Source organism: Gavialis gangeticus, unplaced genomic scaffold (assembly GCF_001723915.1).
Source record: "Gavialis gangeticus isolate Ggan-Ray unplaced genomic scaffold, GavGan_comp1, whole genome shotgun sequence".
In the NCBI taxonomy this organism is placed as follows: domain Eukaryota; kingdom Metazoa; phylum Chordata; order Crocodylia; family Gavialidae; genus Gavialis; species Gavialis gangeticus.
In genome coordinates, this window is record NW_017729015.1 from 232,758 (window position 1) to 245,784 (window position 13,027).

General features: G+C 42.4%; 1 protein-coding gene across 4 annotated transcripts in view; it reads left to right on the forward strand.

The window, feature by feature from the left end:
• EYA3 (EYA transcriptional coactivator and phosphatase 3) overlaps nucleotides 1-13,027 on the forward strand; it is a 156,631-nt gene that overhangs the window by 100,213 nt on the left and 43,391 nt on the right. For 2 of the 4 annotated variants that reach the window (XM_019512107.1, XM_019512109.1), the window contains 5 exons: nucleotides 4,935-5,020; nucleotides 7,412-7,595; nucleotides 9,823-9,959; nucleotides 10,585-10,668; nucleotides 11,960-12,049. In XM_019512107.1, the coding sequence (XP_019367652.1) occupies nucleotides 4,935-5,020; nucleotides 7,412-7,595; nucleotides 9,823-9,959; nucleotides 10,585-10,668; nucleotides 11,960-12,049 (581 nt within the window). Of the gene's footprint in view, nucleotides 1-4,934; nucleotides 5,021-7,411; nucleotides 7,596-9,819; nucleotides 9,960-10,584; nucleotides 10,669-11,959; nucleotides 12,050-13,027 lie in introns of all 4 variants that reach the window. The other 2 variants (XM_019512106.1, XM_019512108.1) reach the window with 1 other exon arrangement.

Consider the following 13,027-nt stretch of genomic DNA (forward strand, 5'->3'; position numbering starts at 1 on the left):
AAAATACACTATGTGTTTGCGCTACAGGGAGAAGCTGTCACTGTAGATAGAGAGGGAGAAGTTGGGAAGAAAAGTTAATTTTGAAGATGCAGTAAGACAGGAGGAAGTAAGCTTGGATACTTTGAAGAGAAGAGAGTAAAGGATGAGAGCATGACCTTTGAAAGTAGCAGAGGGCAAGAAGGATGAGGGCAGTGGATATCCCCTTAGATAGCTGTATGAAAGACAGAAGTGATATTGGAGAAAGGGCAAAAACTGAACTGGAAAAAGTCCAGAGTAGAGCTGGGGGACAGAAAAGTATGCAAGTTGAACAGGATTGTTCATACTCTCCGAGTCAAGGGAAGACAAAGAGGCAGTTAGAGAGTCTTGACATGGCTTAAAAAGTTGTTTGGAATAAAAGTTCTTTAAAACAAATCCCATAATGAAAGTTTATAAAGCATAAATTTATTCATAAGGCTGAATTCTTAAGGGGATACTTAAGTAGTTACATGTGGTTCCATTCTGTCATTTGTATTAAGGTGTTGCAACTGGACAAGTTCTGCATGTTTTGATCTGAAGACTTCCCTTAAGTAATGCCACAGCTCAAAATTCTCGTAAATGCTCAAATGCACTTGTTTTGCCAATTTACATTTTATACGTGCAGAAGTATGAAAGTTCCCATTTTAAAAATCTCATGATTTTGCTAATACTGAGGTAATAAATGTAGATCAGGAGCTTACAACCCTGCTCATGTATGGCAGAGTTCATCTATAAAGGAGAGGAGTCTCTGCTCCTTGCTTTACTCTTTGTAAGAGCAAAGCATCCAAGAAAAACATACAAAATCTGCCAGTTCCATTTCTTTGCACCCTGCTGTTAGCAGATCAGGCAGTGCAGGGTAGGGTTGGTTGAGGATGGTAGAAGCAGAGCAGGATGGGATGAACAGAACAATGAAAGGGAAAAAAGAAGGGAGAAATAAGAGAAGCGGAGGAAGTAAGTGATGATGGAAGCAAGGCAAAGATCTATTTGCTATTACTTTAAAGGGGGTTTTGGGGTAGTTTGTTTTAGCACGTCTTTATCAGAGAGATGGTTTTATATTTGTGGCACACTTGTAAAAAATTTGCTGACCCTCGGAGTAAACAGTGCAAGATTTGATGCTTGTTGTAATACTGGCAGAAAGAATATTACTGAACTGTTTAAAAGATCTGATAAATATATGATGAGTAGAGGACCTTTACAAGGAAATATCTTGAGGGCAGTATAAATCATGTAAATAAAATGGATGTCTTTATTGCCACATGAATGCCAATATATTTTATTTTTTTTCCTTTTTGTGTAATGTCTTTGAATTCCTTAACCAATTTAATAAAGCAGAAGCCTCCCTCCCATAGCTAAAATTGAGACTGACTTTCCATTTGTAAGCTTGCGGAAAACTTCCCCTTTTAAACCTAGATTTCCCTAGTCCTTGCCCAAATATGAGATACTACTTTGATACAAGAAGGGCACAGTAAAAGGAAAGTCAGATAACTTAAGAAAAAGATTGTGAATATGTTCTTACAATTCCTTTGGCTTACTAAGATGAGTTCTTTCAAAATATTTATAGAAATCTGGTTCTGGATTGATGAGTAGTTTCACTTTTAGAAATAGTCAGTTATAGAAATTAAACGTTGGAAGGGACCTCAAGAGGTCACATCTAGTCCAATCCCCTGCTCAAAGCAGGACCATCCCCAACTAGATCATTCCAGCCAAAGCTTTGTCTAGCCACATTTTGAAAACCTCCAAGGATGGAGCCTCCACTACCTCTCTGGGTAACCTGCTCCAGTGTTTTATGATGCTCCTAGTGAGAAAATTCTTCCTAATATCTAACTTAAACTTCCCTTGCTACAACTTGAGACCATTGCTCCTTGTTTTGTCATCTGCCACTACTGAGAACAGTCCAGCTCCATCCTCTTTGGAACCCCCTTCTGGTAGTTGAATATTCTGAAAAAGGGCATTTCCTTAATATAGCAAAGACCTTAATTGTTCTAGAGCAGTGGGGGCTACATTTTTGGCAGGCATGCCACAGATTAAGCCCCACACCCTTCCTGAATGCCACTCTGATCCCCTTCCAGTGCCTAATCTGTTTTGGCTTTCTGCTCCCTGCCCTATTCTTCCCACCTGATCTGATGCTCTGGTTTTTTGCTCCCTGCACTATCTACTGCTCTGTTACCTGCCCTCTCAGTGGTCACTTGAATGCCATACATGTAGGCCTCCATTGCTACTTCTGGCACTTGTTCCACAAGTTGGCCACCCCAGTTCTTGAGGAGAGGTCAGCAATTTACAATCCCTGGGCCAGATCCAATCCATAGCACCACAGGACCTGACCTGCAGAGCCAAGGGCCTTCTATGCGTTCTGGTAGCTGGGAGGTTTTGCCTGCACTGGGGCCAGGCAGCTGAGAGCTGTGCCTCTGCCACCACTGCTTCTCCCTGGTCCTGTCTGGCTGAGGTGCAGACACAGCTCCCAAATGTCCATTGCTGGTGGAGCTCCTCACTGCCTGACTCCAGCCCTAGTTCCTGCGTGAAATGGGCACAGGCAAAACCCCTGTTGCCAACATGATCTCAAAGCTTTCCAGCCCTGGTAGGACTGGAGCTGGCTTGTTCCAGCATATTCAGGTTAAAGAGAGAGAGAGTAGAGCAGTGGCTTTCAACCTTTTTTCATATGTGGGCTCCTAAAAAATTCAGAAATTTTGAATGGAGGTGCGGACCCCTTTGAATTGTAAGTGTGAGTAATCGCATGCTTTGGATTGACCATAGTAATCTTTTGTGGACCCCTTAGACATAGTCTGCAGACCCCCAGGGGTCCACAGACCACAGGTTGAAGACCTCCGCTCTAGAAGATCATTTGCTCTTGAAAAGGAGAGTGAACGTCTTGGGTATTTTTCTCTTGTATCCACTGTTTCATTTTCTGCACATCCTGAATCAGTTCTCCATGCCTCCTCACCTTCCATGCACGCACCCTTTCTGAAGACTCACCTTCTGCTCAGTCTAAGGAAGTGACTAGGACACTCAGATGGCAGCATGTTTACATGCCATCGCTTTCCTCAGTGGTGGATCAAAAACCAAACCCATTAAAAACAGGTTGTCCTTCAGTCTTTCACTGAGAATTCAGTATAGGAGGACTGTAGCTGGGGATAACTTGGATTATACTTTAAGGGTCTTATGAAGATTTTTCCACAGGCTGTTAGTGAACTTTTGTACTTACTGAAACTTGAGGAAGTAGAGTGAATAACCTTTTCTTCACTTCTGTTGGCACCTAACTTGAAGCCTAATATTTCTGTTGATCTGTCACTTATTTTCAGTATTATTTGGGCGTCCTGAGACCTGAAGTAGGGCACAGTTTAATCTGACTTGTGCCTAAAAACCAAAAGGCTCCTTAATTATGTGTTCCCAGAAAGAGGTACAGAAATGGTCTTTAGTAAGTCGAGTGATCTAACCTTGGCAACAAATGCTATGCTTTCCTGCACTAAGCTTGCTTTGAGGAAGTCTTCAGAAAATAAGCCTCTTAATCATACTAAGAAAACTGTCTTTGTAAGACATTGTTCGTTAGGGCTGCGCAAAACTTTGGTCCCTGATTTGATTTGGTGGAGAGTGGCTTGATTTGTTGGCCGACTCTCCGAATTGAATCAGAGGACCCTGTAATCTCTTGGAATTGAATCGGAACCCTCCGAATAGATTTGGAGAGATTTGGAAAGATTTGAAGATTCAGACAGAGACAGCTTTAAATGTTTTTTCTACATATTTCTAGGTAGCAGGGGCTTGTGATTGCTGTGATGCTGGGGTGCATTGGAGCATTCCACAAAAGTGCGGGGGGCTCCCCAGAGCTCTCGGCAGCAGACTTGGAAGTGGACCAGAAGCACTTCCAGTCCACTGGGGAGCAAACAGGAGGTCCCCCCCGGCTTGGTGACTGATGCCTCCTGGGTCTAGGGGGAGCCCCAAGGTTCCCTCTGCAGCCGATTGCCAAGCTGGGGGGTGAGGAGGGAGGGCAGCATGCTCCCCAGCAGACCTGGAAGTGAACCGGAAGTACTTCTGGTCCGCTTCCGGGTTCGCCACTGGGCTGGTGGATGGGCCCCTCCACGCTCCTGTGGGATGCTCCATGCGCCCCAGCATCGCAGCAATCACGAGCCATGTCTGTGACCTCGGGGTATGTAGAAAAAACATGTAAAGCTGTAACTGTGTACGAATCACTGATTCTCCGAATCAGTATCGAATCTTCAGATTCAGGTGAATCGAATCGGGGACAGCAATCTAATCCAATCACTGTCCCTGATTCAGGCCAAATCCGAATCGAATAGGGCCCACTTTGCACACCACTACTGTTCATCTCCCTGTTATTGAAAGTATATTTGAGGATTTTCATTCACAAAACATACTTAATTTGGAGGGACATCAAGGGTTAAGTATTTAAGCCTTCCTGGTTTTATGAAGTAGGTTTTATGTTTGAACTCTTTTTTTTTTTTTTTACGTTTTCTGAAGTTGCTGGACACAGTGATATACTATTTTTATTTGAGCTAATTTAAAAATACTAGTTTTACTGTTGAATTTATTTATTTTTATCTGTTTTTATCTAAATTGTATATTCTGTTTTTTGCCTTTCCAGAATTTAAATAAAAATATAAACTTTGATTGGTAGACATGGGAGGGAAAATCTTTTTGTAAAAAATGATTTTAAGATATAGATATGCTTGTAGTATATTCTTAAAATGTCATTTTAAAATTGTCACCTTTCTTCTCCATTGTATATGCAAGCCTTGTTTAAACTGTTAGTTGATTTGTACTTTAAAACTAGTTTTCCTCTTGATTTTTTTCAACCTGTGTATATTTGAAGCCAGAAATACTTGAAACATATTTGTTTCACAGTGTTGATCTTTTATTTTGTACTTTTATTAAAATGTATAACACCCAGTATTTATTTGATTTTACAGCACCAACTACCAATGCCAGCCCAGTGTCTACAGCATCAACTGTTGTCAATATTTCTGCATCAGCCGTAGCCAGCATCTCTCACCAGGTAAAAGTCCCTGCTAACTTTTACTTTTCTAAAGTTTATTTAGTGCAGCTTTTCTGAGGTCATGGTATTTAAAACCCAGGTGCAACTGCTAAGTCATTTTTCAATTTGATCTTGAATTTGATCTGAAACAATTCAGTTCACCTCCTTTTATCGCCGTTTTCCCATTTAGAGAATTCTGAGATTAAAGCAGGGGTATGAAAAATAGGTGATCTGGCTGGTGGCTGGACTCCATTTCCCAACAGCCCCCACCCACGTGCCTGGGGCTGGTTTCCATGGAGACTCGATTAGCAGCTGTGTTGTGATGGCGGGAGGCCAGGGTTTCCATGCAGATTAGCCCCAGCAGTGCTGGGAGGGCACAGAGCTGCTCTGGAGCCTGGCTGGGTTCTGCGCAATCCAGAGCCAGGGCAAAGCTGCGATCTGCAGCCTGCATGCTCCAGGCAGGGATGCACAGGCAGCGGATCATGGCTCTGCCCTGGCTTTGGACCACGCTGTCACCACTGCAAGGAGCTGGGGCAGAGCCATGATCCCCTGCCTGCATGCCCTGCTCTGCCTTGGCTCTGAATCATGTTGTCACTGCCGCAAGATCATAGCTGGGATCTAGAGCAGCTCTAAGCCCTGCTGCACACACTGCCAGCAGAAGTGGTGCTGAGCGGGGGGTGTTTGCAGGCGTATAGCCACCCCAAAATTCCTCATAACCCTGTCATGGCCAACTTTCCCAATGGCACCGCCAACATCACTGCCTACTTTGTACAGGCAGCAGCAGCTGAGCCCACCCTGCTCCAGCCACAGTACAGCCCCCCGCAGTGTCCCCACTAGGAAGAGGCTGGCACTGCTGCTGCCTTCCAGTGCCTCCGGGGCCAGTCTCCGTGGAAGCTCTGGTCCCACACTATCACAGCACAACTGCTGTTGGGGTCTCCATGGAAACTGGCCCCAGCCACATGGGTAGGGGTTGCTGGGAAATGGAGTCCACTGCCAGCTGGATCCAGCCTGTGGGCCAGACTTTGTCCGCTCCTGGATTAAAGGATCATAAAACACGGAGATCCTTGTGTGTGAGGCGCTAGGGAAAACTAAGGGCCCTAGCAGACATTACATTTAACCAGTTAATCATAACTTTAAATAGTTACCCAGCCACACATTAATACAGTTAGTGGTGTGATGAAACAAGGAATAAGCCACAAAGTTATTACACAAAAAATGTATAACAACTTTGTGGCTGTTTACTATCGCATTGTAAATAAAATGTGTGGCTAAGCATCAACTGATCCAGGCTTCCAGCCTCAGGAGCACATGGGATCTCTCGACTCCCATGAGCTACCCAGGCTGGGAGCACTCATCAGCTGACTGCCACTCCTAGTCTCTGGGGCACATCAGAGTCAAGGGCTCTAATGTGCTCCTGAGGCTGAGAGCATTGATCAGAACTCCTGACTCCTCTGCACTCCAGAGGTTAGGAGTGTAAACAGTGATCTGTGCTCCCAGGCCCATGGGTGCAGCTGAGCCCTTGACTCTGCTGCACCCTAGGGCCTGAGGAGTTCAGTGTGATCTGTGTTCCCAGCCCCTGAGGTGCAGTGGAGCCCTTGATTCCAGCCAAGCCTGGAATCCTGAATCAGCTGCTACTTCTAGCTGCCAGAGCGCAGTGAAGTCAAGGGCTCACCTGTACCCCAGAGGCTGGGGGAGGCAGTCTGCTGATCTGTGCTCCCAGCTTCCAGGGCACATTGGAACCCTTGATTCCACTATGCTCCTGGGGTTGCGAGCAGGGAAGCTGACTAGCTCACTGGCTTCCTAATTTCTGGTGGAGGGGCACAGGCAATATGGGATGATGGGGATCTGATGCATAATCCCAAAGTTGCACCTGTCATGCATGTGTAGCATGGCAGGAAGCACAATTGTTGGGATTGAACATTAGACCTCACGATGCCTTTAGCTGAAGCTCTGCCAGAGGCCTAAGTAGTGTATTACTAGCTTGGTCCCCTCACAGACGGTAAAACACTGTGTTTTAATCATTTCTAGCTTTCCATAAGCAAGTAAAGGAAAATGGGTTGTATCCAAAGGCATGCTGAGCAGAGTGAAATGGTCAGAGTTCAGAAAATATTGATTGGCAAGCTACACCTTTTTTTTTCTTCTCTCTTAAATCTATTGTGGGAGGTCCTCTGCCAGTTGTTTTTTGGATGCTTCTACTTGAAATACAAGATCTCCTGCCTGTTGAACCAAATCTGGCTGTGCAGTCCCTCACTTGCACCAGATGAAAGAGCATGCAGCAAGAAAGCCTGCTCTTTGGGACAGAGAAGCTTCAGCCAAAGACATTCTAGGCTAACCCCCCCCCCTCCCCCCCAGTTTAAAATGTTTTCTCAGAAATAGGAGTTTCCTGCCTTATTTAATCCTTTCTTTTAATAGGAATATCCTACATATACAATCCTTGGCCAAAGTCAGTACCAGCCATGTTACCCAAGTTCTGGCTACGGGGTTCTAACGCCAGCAGACAGCAGCACGGAGAGTACCACACTAGCAACAACCACGTACCCGACTGAAAAACCAAAAGCCATCGTGCCTACGCGGACAGTGCAGAGACATTCATCTGGTAACTGCTGCAGCCTTAGCGGGGCAGATAGCAAAACACTTTTTATATGCAAGTTGGTAGGGAAATGCCATTCAGAAATGTAATGAGGAGCAACTTCATGCACTGTTCTATGCAATGTATGTTCTTTCCATCTTCAGGGAAGAAGGCTTGCTATTTTGTTTTCCCTCTGCACCTGGATATGGATTTAAAGCCTGCTGTACAAATGATACTTCTGTTACAGACCCTTCAATACAATATGCAGGGTTATGGAGAAAGATGTCATGTTGTAGTGAGAAGCTTAACTAACAAAATGTTCTCTTCTCTGGCCATTGCTATTTAAAGTAAGAATTAAAGATGTTTTGAAACATCTCCAGTAAGAGTTGCAGGTAATTCTGGTGTCATGACCAACTTTCTCTCTTAGTAACATGTTCAGAAGTCTGCATGGGCTATTACTAATGCGTCATTACTGTTAGTACATTACTCCTGAAATACCTGAGAAAAAAATTCTCCCCCCAGCATTCCTTATGAAATTTTCCTTGTCTTCCTTCCTTTATTGTATTAAATCGCAGTGATGAAAGCTGCTGTATGTCTTTCATATGAAAATTAATCTGTATATACATAGTAAAATTATCCCATTAAAGTATCCCCAGGTCTTTGTAGGTGCATAGGATTTTTAGTTAGTGACACAAAAGATTAAGGAATAAGAACCAGTGCAAAGGATTTCACTAACTGTTTTAAACAAAAAGCTCTTTTCCTGTTGGCTTGCTGGCCTTTCCTGCTGATGTCATGCTATGCATCAACTTACCATGATGAATGAAAGGCATGTTGCCAGCAAAAAAAGCATGTGTCCTCTTAACAGAACAGAGCAAAGAACTCTTACTGCCTAAGACTCATAGAAGAACTAAGGTAGCTAATGACTTCTGTGTTGAAGTGCATCTGAAGGAGAAGTGCTAAGAAGGCTTTTAAGTGAAGTTTCTACTGTGTGCTGCAGTCTGGCTAAGCTCCTTAGCAAAACTTGAGAAAATTGCGGAGTTCAGTTGTTGCTTGAAAGCTCTGATTTCAGAGTTGGGTTAGGGCTCCCTTTCAATTCTTAAAATATTTTAAAGAGAGAAATGTATTACCTGATACTGCTTCCTACCGATTAAATTAGCTGTCTGTTTAGTAGTGATCTGTTGACCTTTTTAAGAGGATATTTAAAATTCCCTGTTGAGTCTTTGGCCACTGGCAGATATTATTCCGGTTGCAACATTGTGCAATATGCATGGCTTCACATGCAAAGGGCAGGCTGTCTAGAGGTGGAATGTGCTGTCTTAAGCTGCTGTTACCATCCAGTTGAGGGAGCTCTCTGAGCACAACACTGATCAGGAACACAACTGTAGGAGTGCCAGGATTAGCACTAAGCAATGTGTGCAGGGGAGGAAGAGGAGGAGGTGGTGGAGAAGAGTACAGTCCCAGGGGCATGAGGCAAAGCTCACAGAGGGATTCCCTCATCCTCCCCAACCCCACCTTTCATGTGAAGGGAGGGGGGGATGCCCAGCTTTCAGGGAGGGGACTTCCCCAGCGCACACTGCTCCATAGGGAGGGAGGAAGAGTCACAATAATTTCTTTGCATGTGTAACATGTCAAAATGTATTGCACAGTTAACATAGTAGTGTGATAAATATAACATTTGCCAGGGCCTTTGTGTAATACATATTGAGCTGAAAGGAGTACAAGTTGCATAGTATTGCTAGGTAGGTTCTGATGGACCAGGAAACAAGAAGTTTTCCAATTAGGCCAGGCTATATGGGGAAAACCAGATCCGAATCTTCCATGAGGTCCTGTTCCCAGGGCTAAGGGTGTTTTAGGAACCCTCTTAAAATTTTCAGAGTTAATATTTTTTAAATTAAATTTAAAATGAAAGAGGCAAATAAGAGGTACCTGGAGGAGTTGCCCCTGTAATTCTCTTAACCTGCATCATTCATCTTGGAATGTGCCTGCTGCTGAATTGTCAAAGATGAAGCTGGGGTGACAGGTATGCATTGAGATGGCTGTGTAAAGAAATTTTGCTTTCATTCTAACAAGTGGTACAATTTCTACTAAAGTAAAGTAACATCTTCTTTTTCCTGAACATATGACCAAGTGCTGTAAGGAGGAAAAGTACATCAGAAATGGGTATTTACTTTGTACAATGAGGAGTTGAGAACAGTGTTGCACATGTATGTCTGTGCACATGCATATATGCATGTATATGCGTTTCTTCTAGGAGATCTGTCCACAAGTCCATCTTTGTCAAGAGCAACAGCAAGTAAGGAGTTAGATGAACAGACTAAGAAAAACATACCTGGGAAGAACAGGGGCAAAAGGAAAGCAGACACCTCCTCTTCACAGGACAGTGAATTGGAAGTAAGTGAACTTGTCAGGTTTTTCTGTACAGTAGCTTAGAAGAACAGAAAGACACTGCATGTCCTCTCACATTCTGGCTGCAGAAGAGAGTGGGATGCTAGGGTAAAAACAAAGAAGAAATCTGGAATCCCAGAAATACAACTGTTCCTATTAAGCACTCAGAAAGCTAAGACATAGAGGCTGCTTTGCAGATGTTTAAAAAAAATGGTGCTTTACACTCCATATGCTCTTGTGCTGACCCAGTGCATGCCCAGAAATTAGTTGGACCTGGCTTGTCTAGAGTCTGTATAGATTGGGTGCTTTAGTGGGGCCTTTTGGTGCTTTTATCTAATAGCTGATTGACTCAGATTTAGATGAAAATGCCAAAAAGCCCTGCTGAAGCACCTGATCTATACAGATGCTGCAGAGCCAGGTTGAAGTAATGCACTGCTTCTTTTGCAGGGCCCCCCTCCCCCACCCTTTTTTTAAATGTCTGCCATATGTAGCTTGCTAAAGGGTAGGCTGTTCTTATAGAGCACATTGACCCTAACAATGAAGTAGTTGCAAGAGCAGGATTGTTTTCCTATTGTAGCCTGGCAATCGGGATGTCTCAAGATTTAATTTTCTTTTATAATTCCTTCCCCAGCGAGTGTTTCTGTGGGACTTGGATGAGACCATCATAATTTTCCATTCACTTCTCACAGGGTCATATGCCCAGAAATATGGAAAGGTAATATTGCTCTGCTGCTTTTTTGGAAGTAAAATGCAATAAGTTATCAATATGTAAACTTTAATTCCAGGTGAAGAAAGTAGAAAATGCATGCTTCTACTTGGATCATAGTTTATTTGGTTGTTCCTCTCCCCCCCACAAGGGGTGGTAAGTTGTTTGAAAAAAAATAGACAATACTATTTTATTAATTGCATATAGAGCAAGGATATGGAGATTACCAGAACTTTCATTCAGAGTACAGAGCTTGTAAACTGATGTTTTTTCTGAATTGCAAATGCAATCATTAATGAAAGTCAAGATCACACACTATACAATACCAGCTCTTTTACACTGAGAGCATACTATGACTTTTATTTGTAGATTTAAATTTGTCAAATATTTTGAAGTACTGGTATTTAAATTTAAAATCATAATTCTTTGTTCTTTTGGAGTTTGCTACTAATTACAGATACAATATAAAAATAGGGACTGTATACAAGCTTTGCCTTTTAACACAAGAGACAAGAACTGACTGCATGGTTGGGACCAACTTGCATGATAGACATAGGCAAATTTCCAAGTTGTACATTACCCTTCCTTGGGCAGAGTTAAGTAGCAGACAGCAAAACACTTGTTTAAAACTCCACATGTAAATAAAAATAGGGTATAAGAGAAATTATCAGGTTGCCTTTTAATAATGTTTATTTATTTTGACAGCCTTAGAAATTCCAGCAATTAACAAAGAACACTCTTATCACTCAGATGAATTAGTGACTGTCTACCATATCTTGCAAATAAGTATTTTTGCTTCTCTGAAATACTCTGAAAAATAACACACAATTTCTCTCTTCTACTACTGGGCATATATCTCTCCAAACTATACCGCACTAGAGTTTTAATTACTGTTCTGATGCTTTAGCAGTTTTTTGCTTTTTCAACAGTTTCTTACAATATTACAAGCAGAAGCAGGGTAGGGTGGCACCTTAGTTGCATGCTAGAGATGAACTGATTCAGAAGCATAAACTTTTGACTATTGCCTGTGATAGCTTATGTCTTTCTGAATAAGTTAGTCTCTAAAGTGCCACCTTGCCATTTTTTCCACGTGACTTCAGGCCAACTACATCTCTCTTTACAATATTTCAGGGATTTTGCAGACCACACTATAGAATATTATGATAAAATACTGTTACAACAAATCCTAGGCTTTGCATACAGTGGGAACCCTGGAGAACTTCAATGGCAACAAGTTTACCACAGCTAATATTTAACATAAAACAAAGGGGAAACTACCCGTTTCACTCTTCTTTTTCAGGATCCAACTCTAGTGATTGGCTCAGGTCTGACAATGGAGGAGATGATTTTTGAAGTGGCTGATACACACTTATTTTTCAATGACTTAGAGGTATGTGGCATTTGTCTTGTAAGAAAGCTTAACACCAAAACCTTCCTGTTAAGAGCTGTGCCATTTACCTCCAGTGACAAATAAGAACCAAAAAGTTTTAGAAATTCTACTAAAACTTTTACCAGAGCTAAAGCTGTACAGGAACAAAGCAAAATCATACAAAATAAGCATGCTTAGCTAATCTGCTTGTGGCAGCTGGTGTTACGAGTCTAGAAAAACCAGGATACTGAATTCCTCAAACAATTTTATTTGCTTGTGTTTAGACAACCACATAAATAATAAAATTAGTATTTGAGTATTTATAGTACTTTGCATCCATACATGAAAAAACACTTTAAAAAGGAGGTCAGTATCATCATCCCCATTTTAACCTGGAGAAACTAAAATATGGGGAGGGAAGTGACTGATTTGTAGTCTCACACCCAGCCAGTGGCAAAGGCAAAAAAAAGAAGAATCCAGATGTCGGACTATTGTAATTCTGTATAGTATATAACAGTGGTCTTCAATCTTTTTTATGGTGAAGATCATGTTTTGTAAGTAAAGGGCACCCTAGGATCTAGCCCCCCCAGCCTCCTGGACAAGCCGCCCAGGCTCTGACTCCACTTACCCGGCCCAGCCCAGGCGGCAGGGGGAATAGCTCAGCTCAGCCTTGTACGTCCTACCACTCCCAATTGTGGAGCCTCTGATGGACTGAGATCAACTGTCAGAGGCTCCATGATCTACCAGTCGAATGAGATTGATTGGTTGGTGACCACTGGTATATAACATAAAATATATCTTACTTGAAGTGTGGAAAGAAATAATAGTGAATGAAACAAAATCTGCTCACTTCACTCACTTTAAGTACTAATCTGCATTGTGCTGAAGTTTACAGTGCCGTTTTCAAAGATGAATGTTAAATCTGCAAATGTTGGAAAAATATAATCAAGGAATTTCTCAGAATGGTTTTTAGGTTGTTTTTTTTTTTTTTTTTTTTTT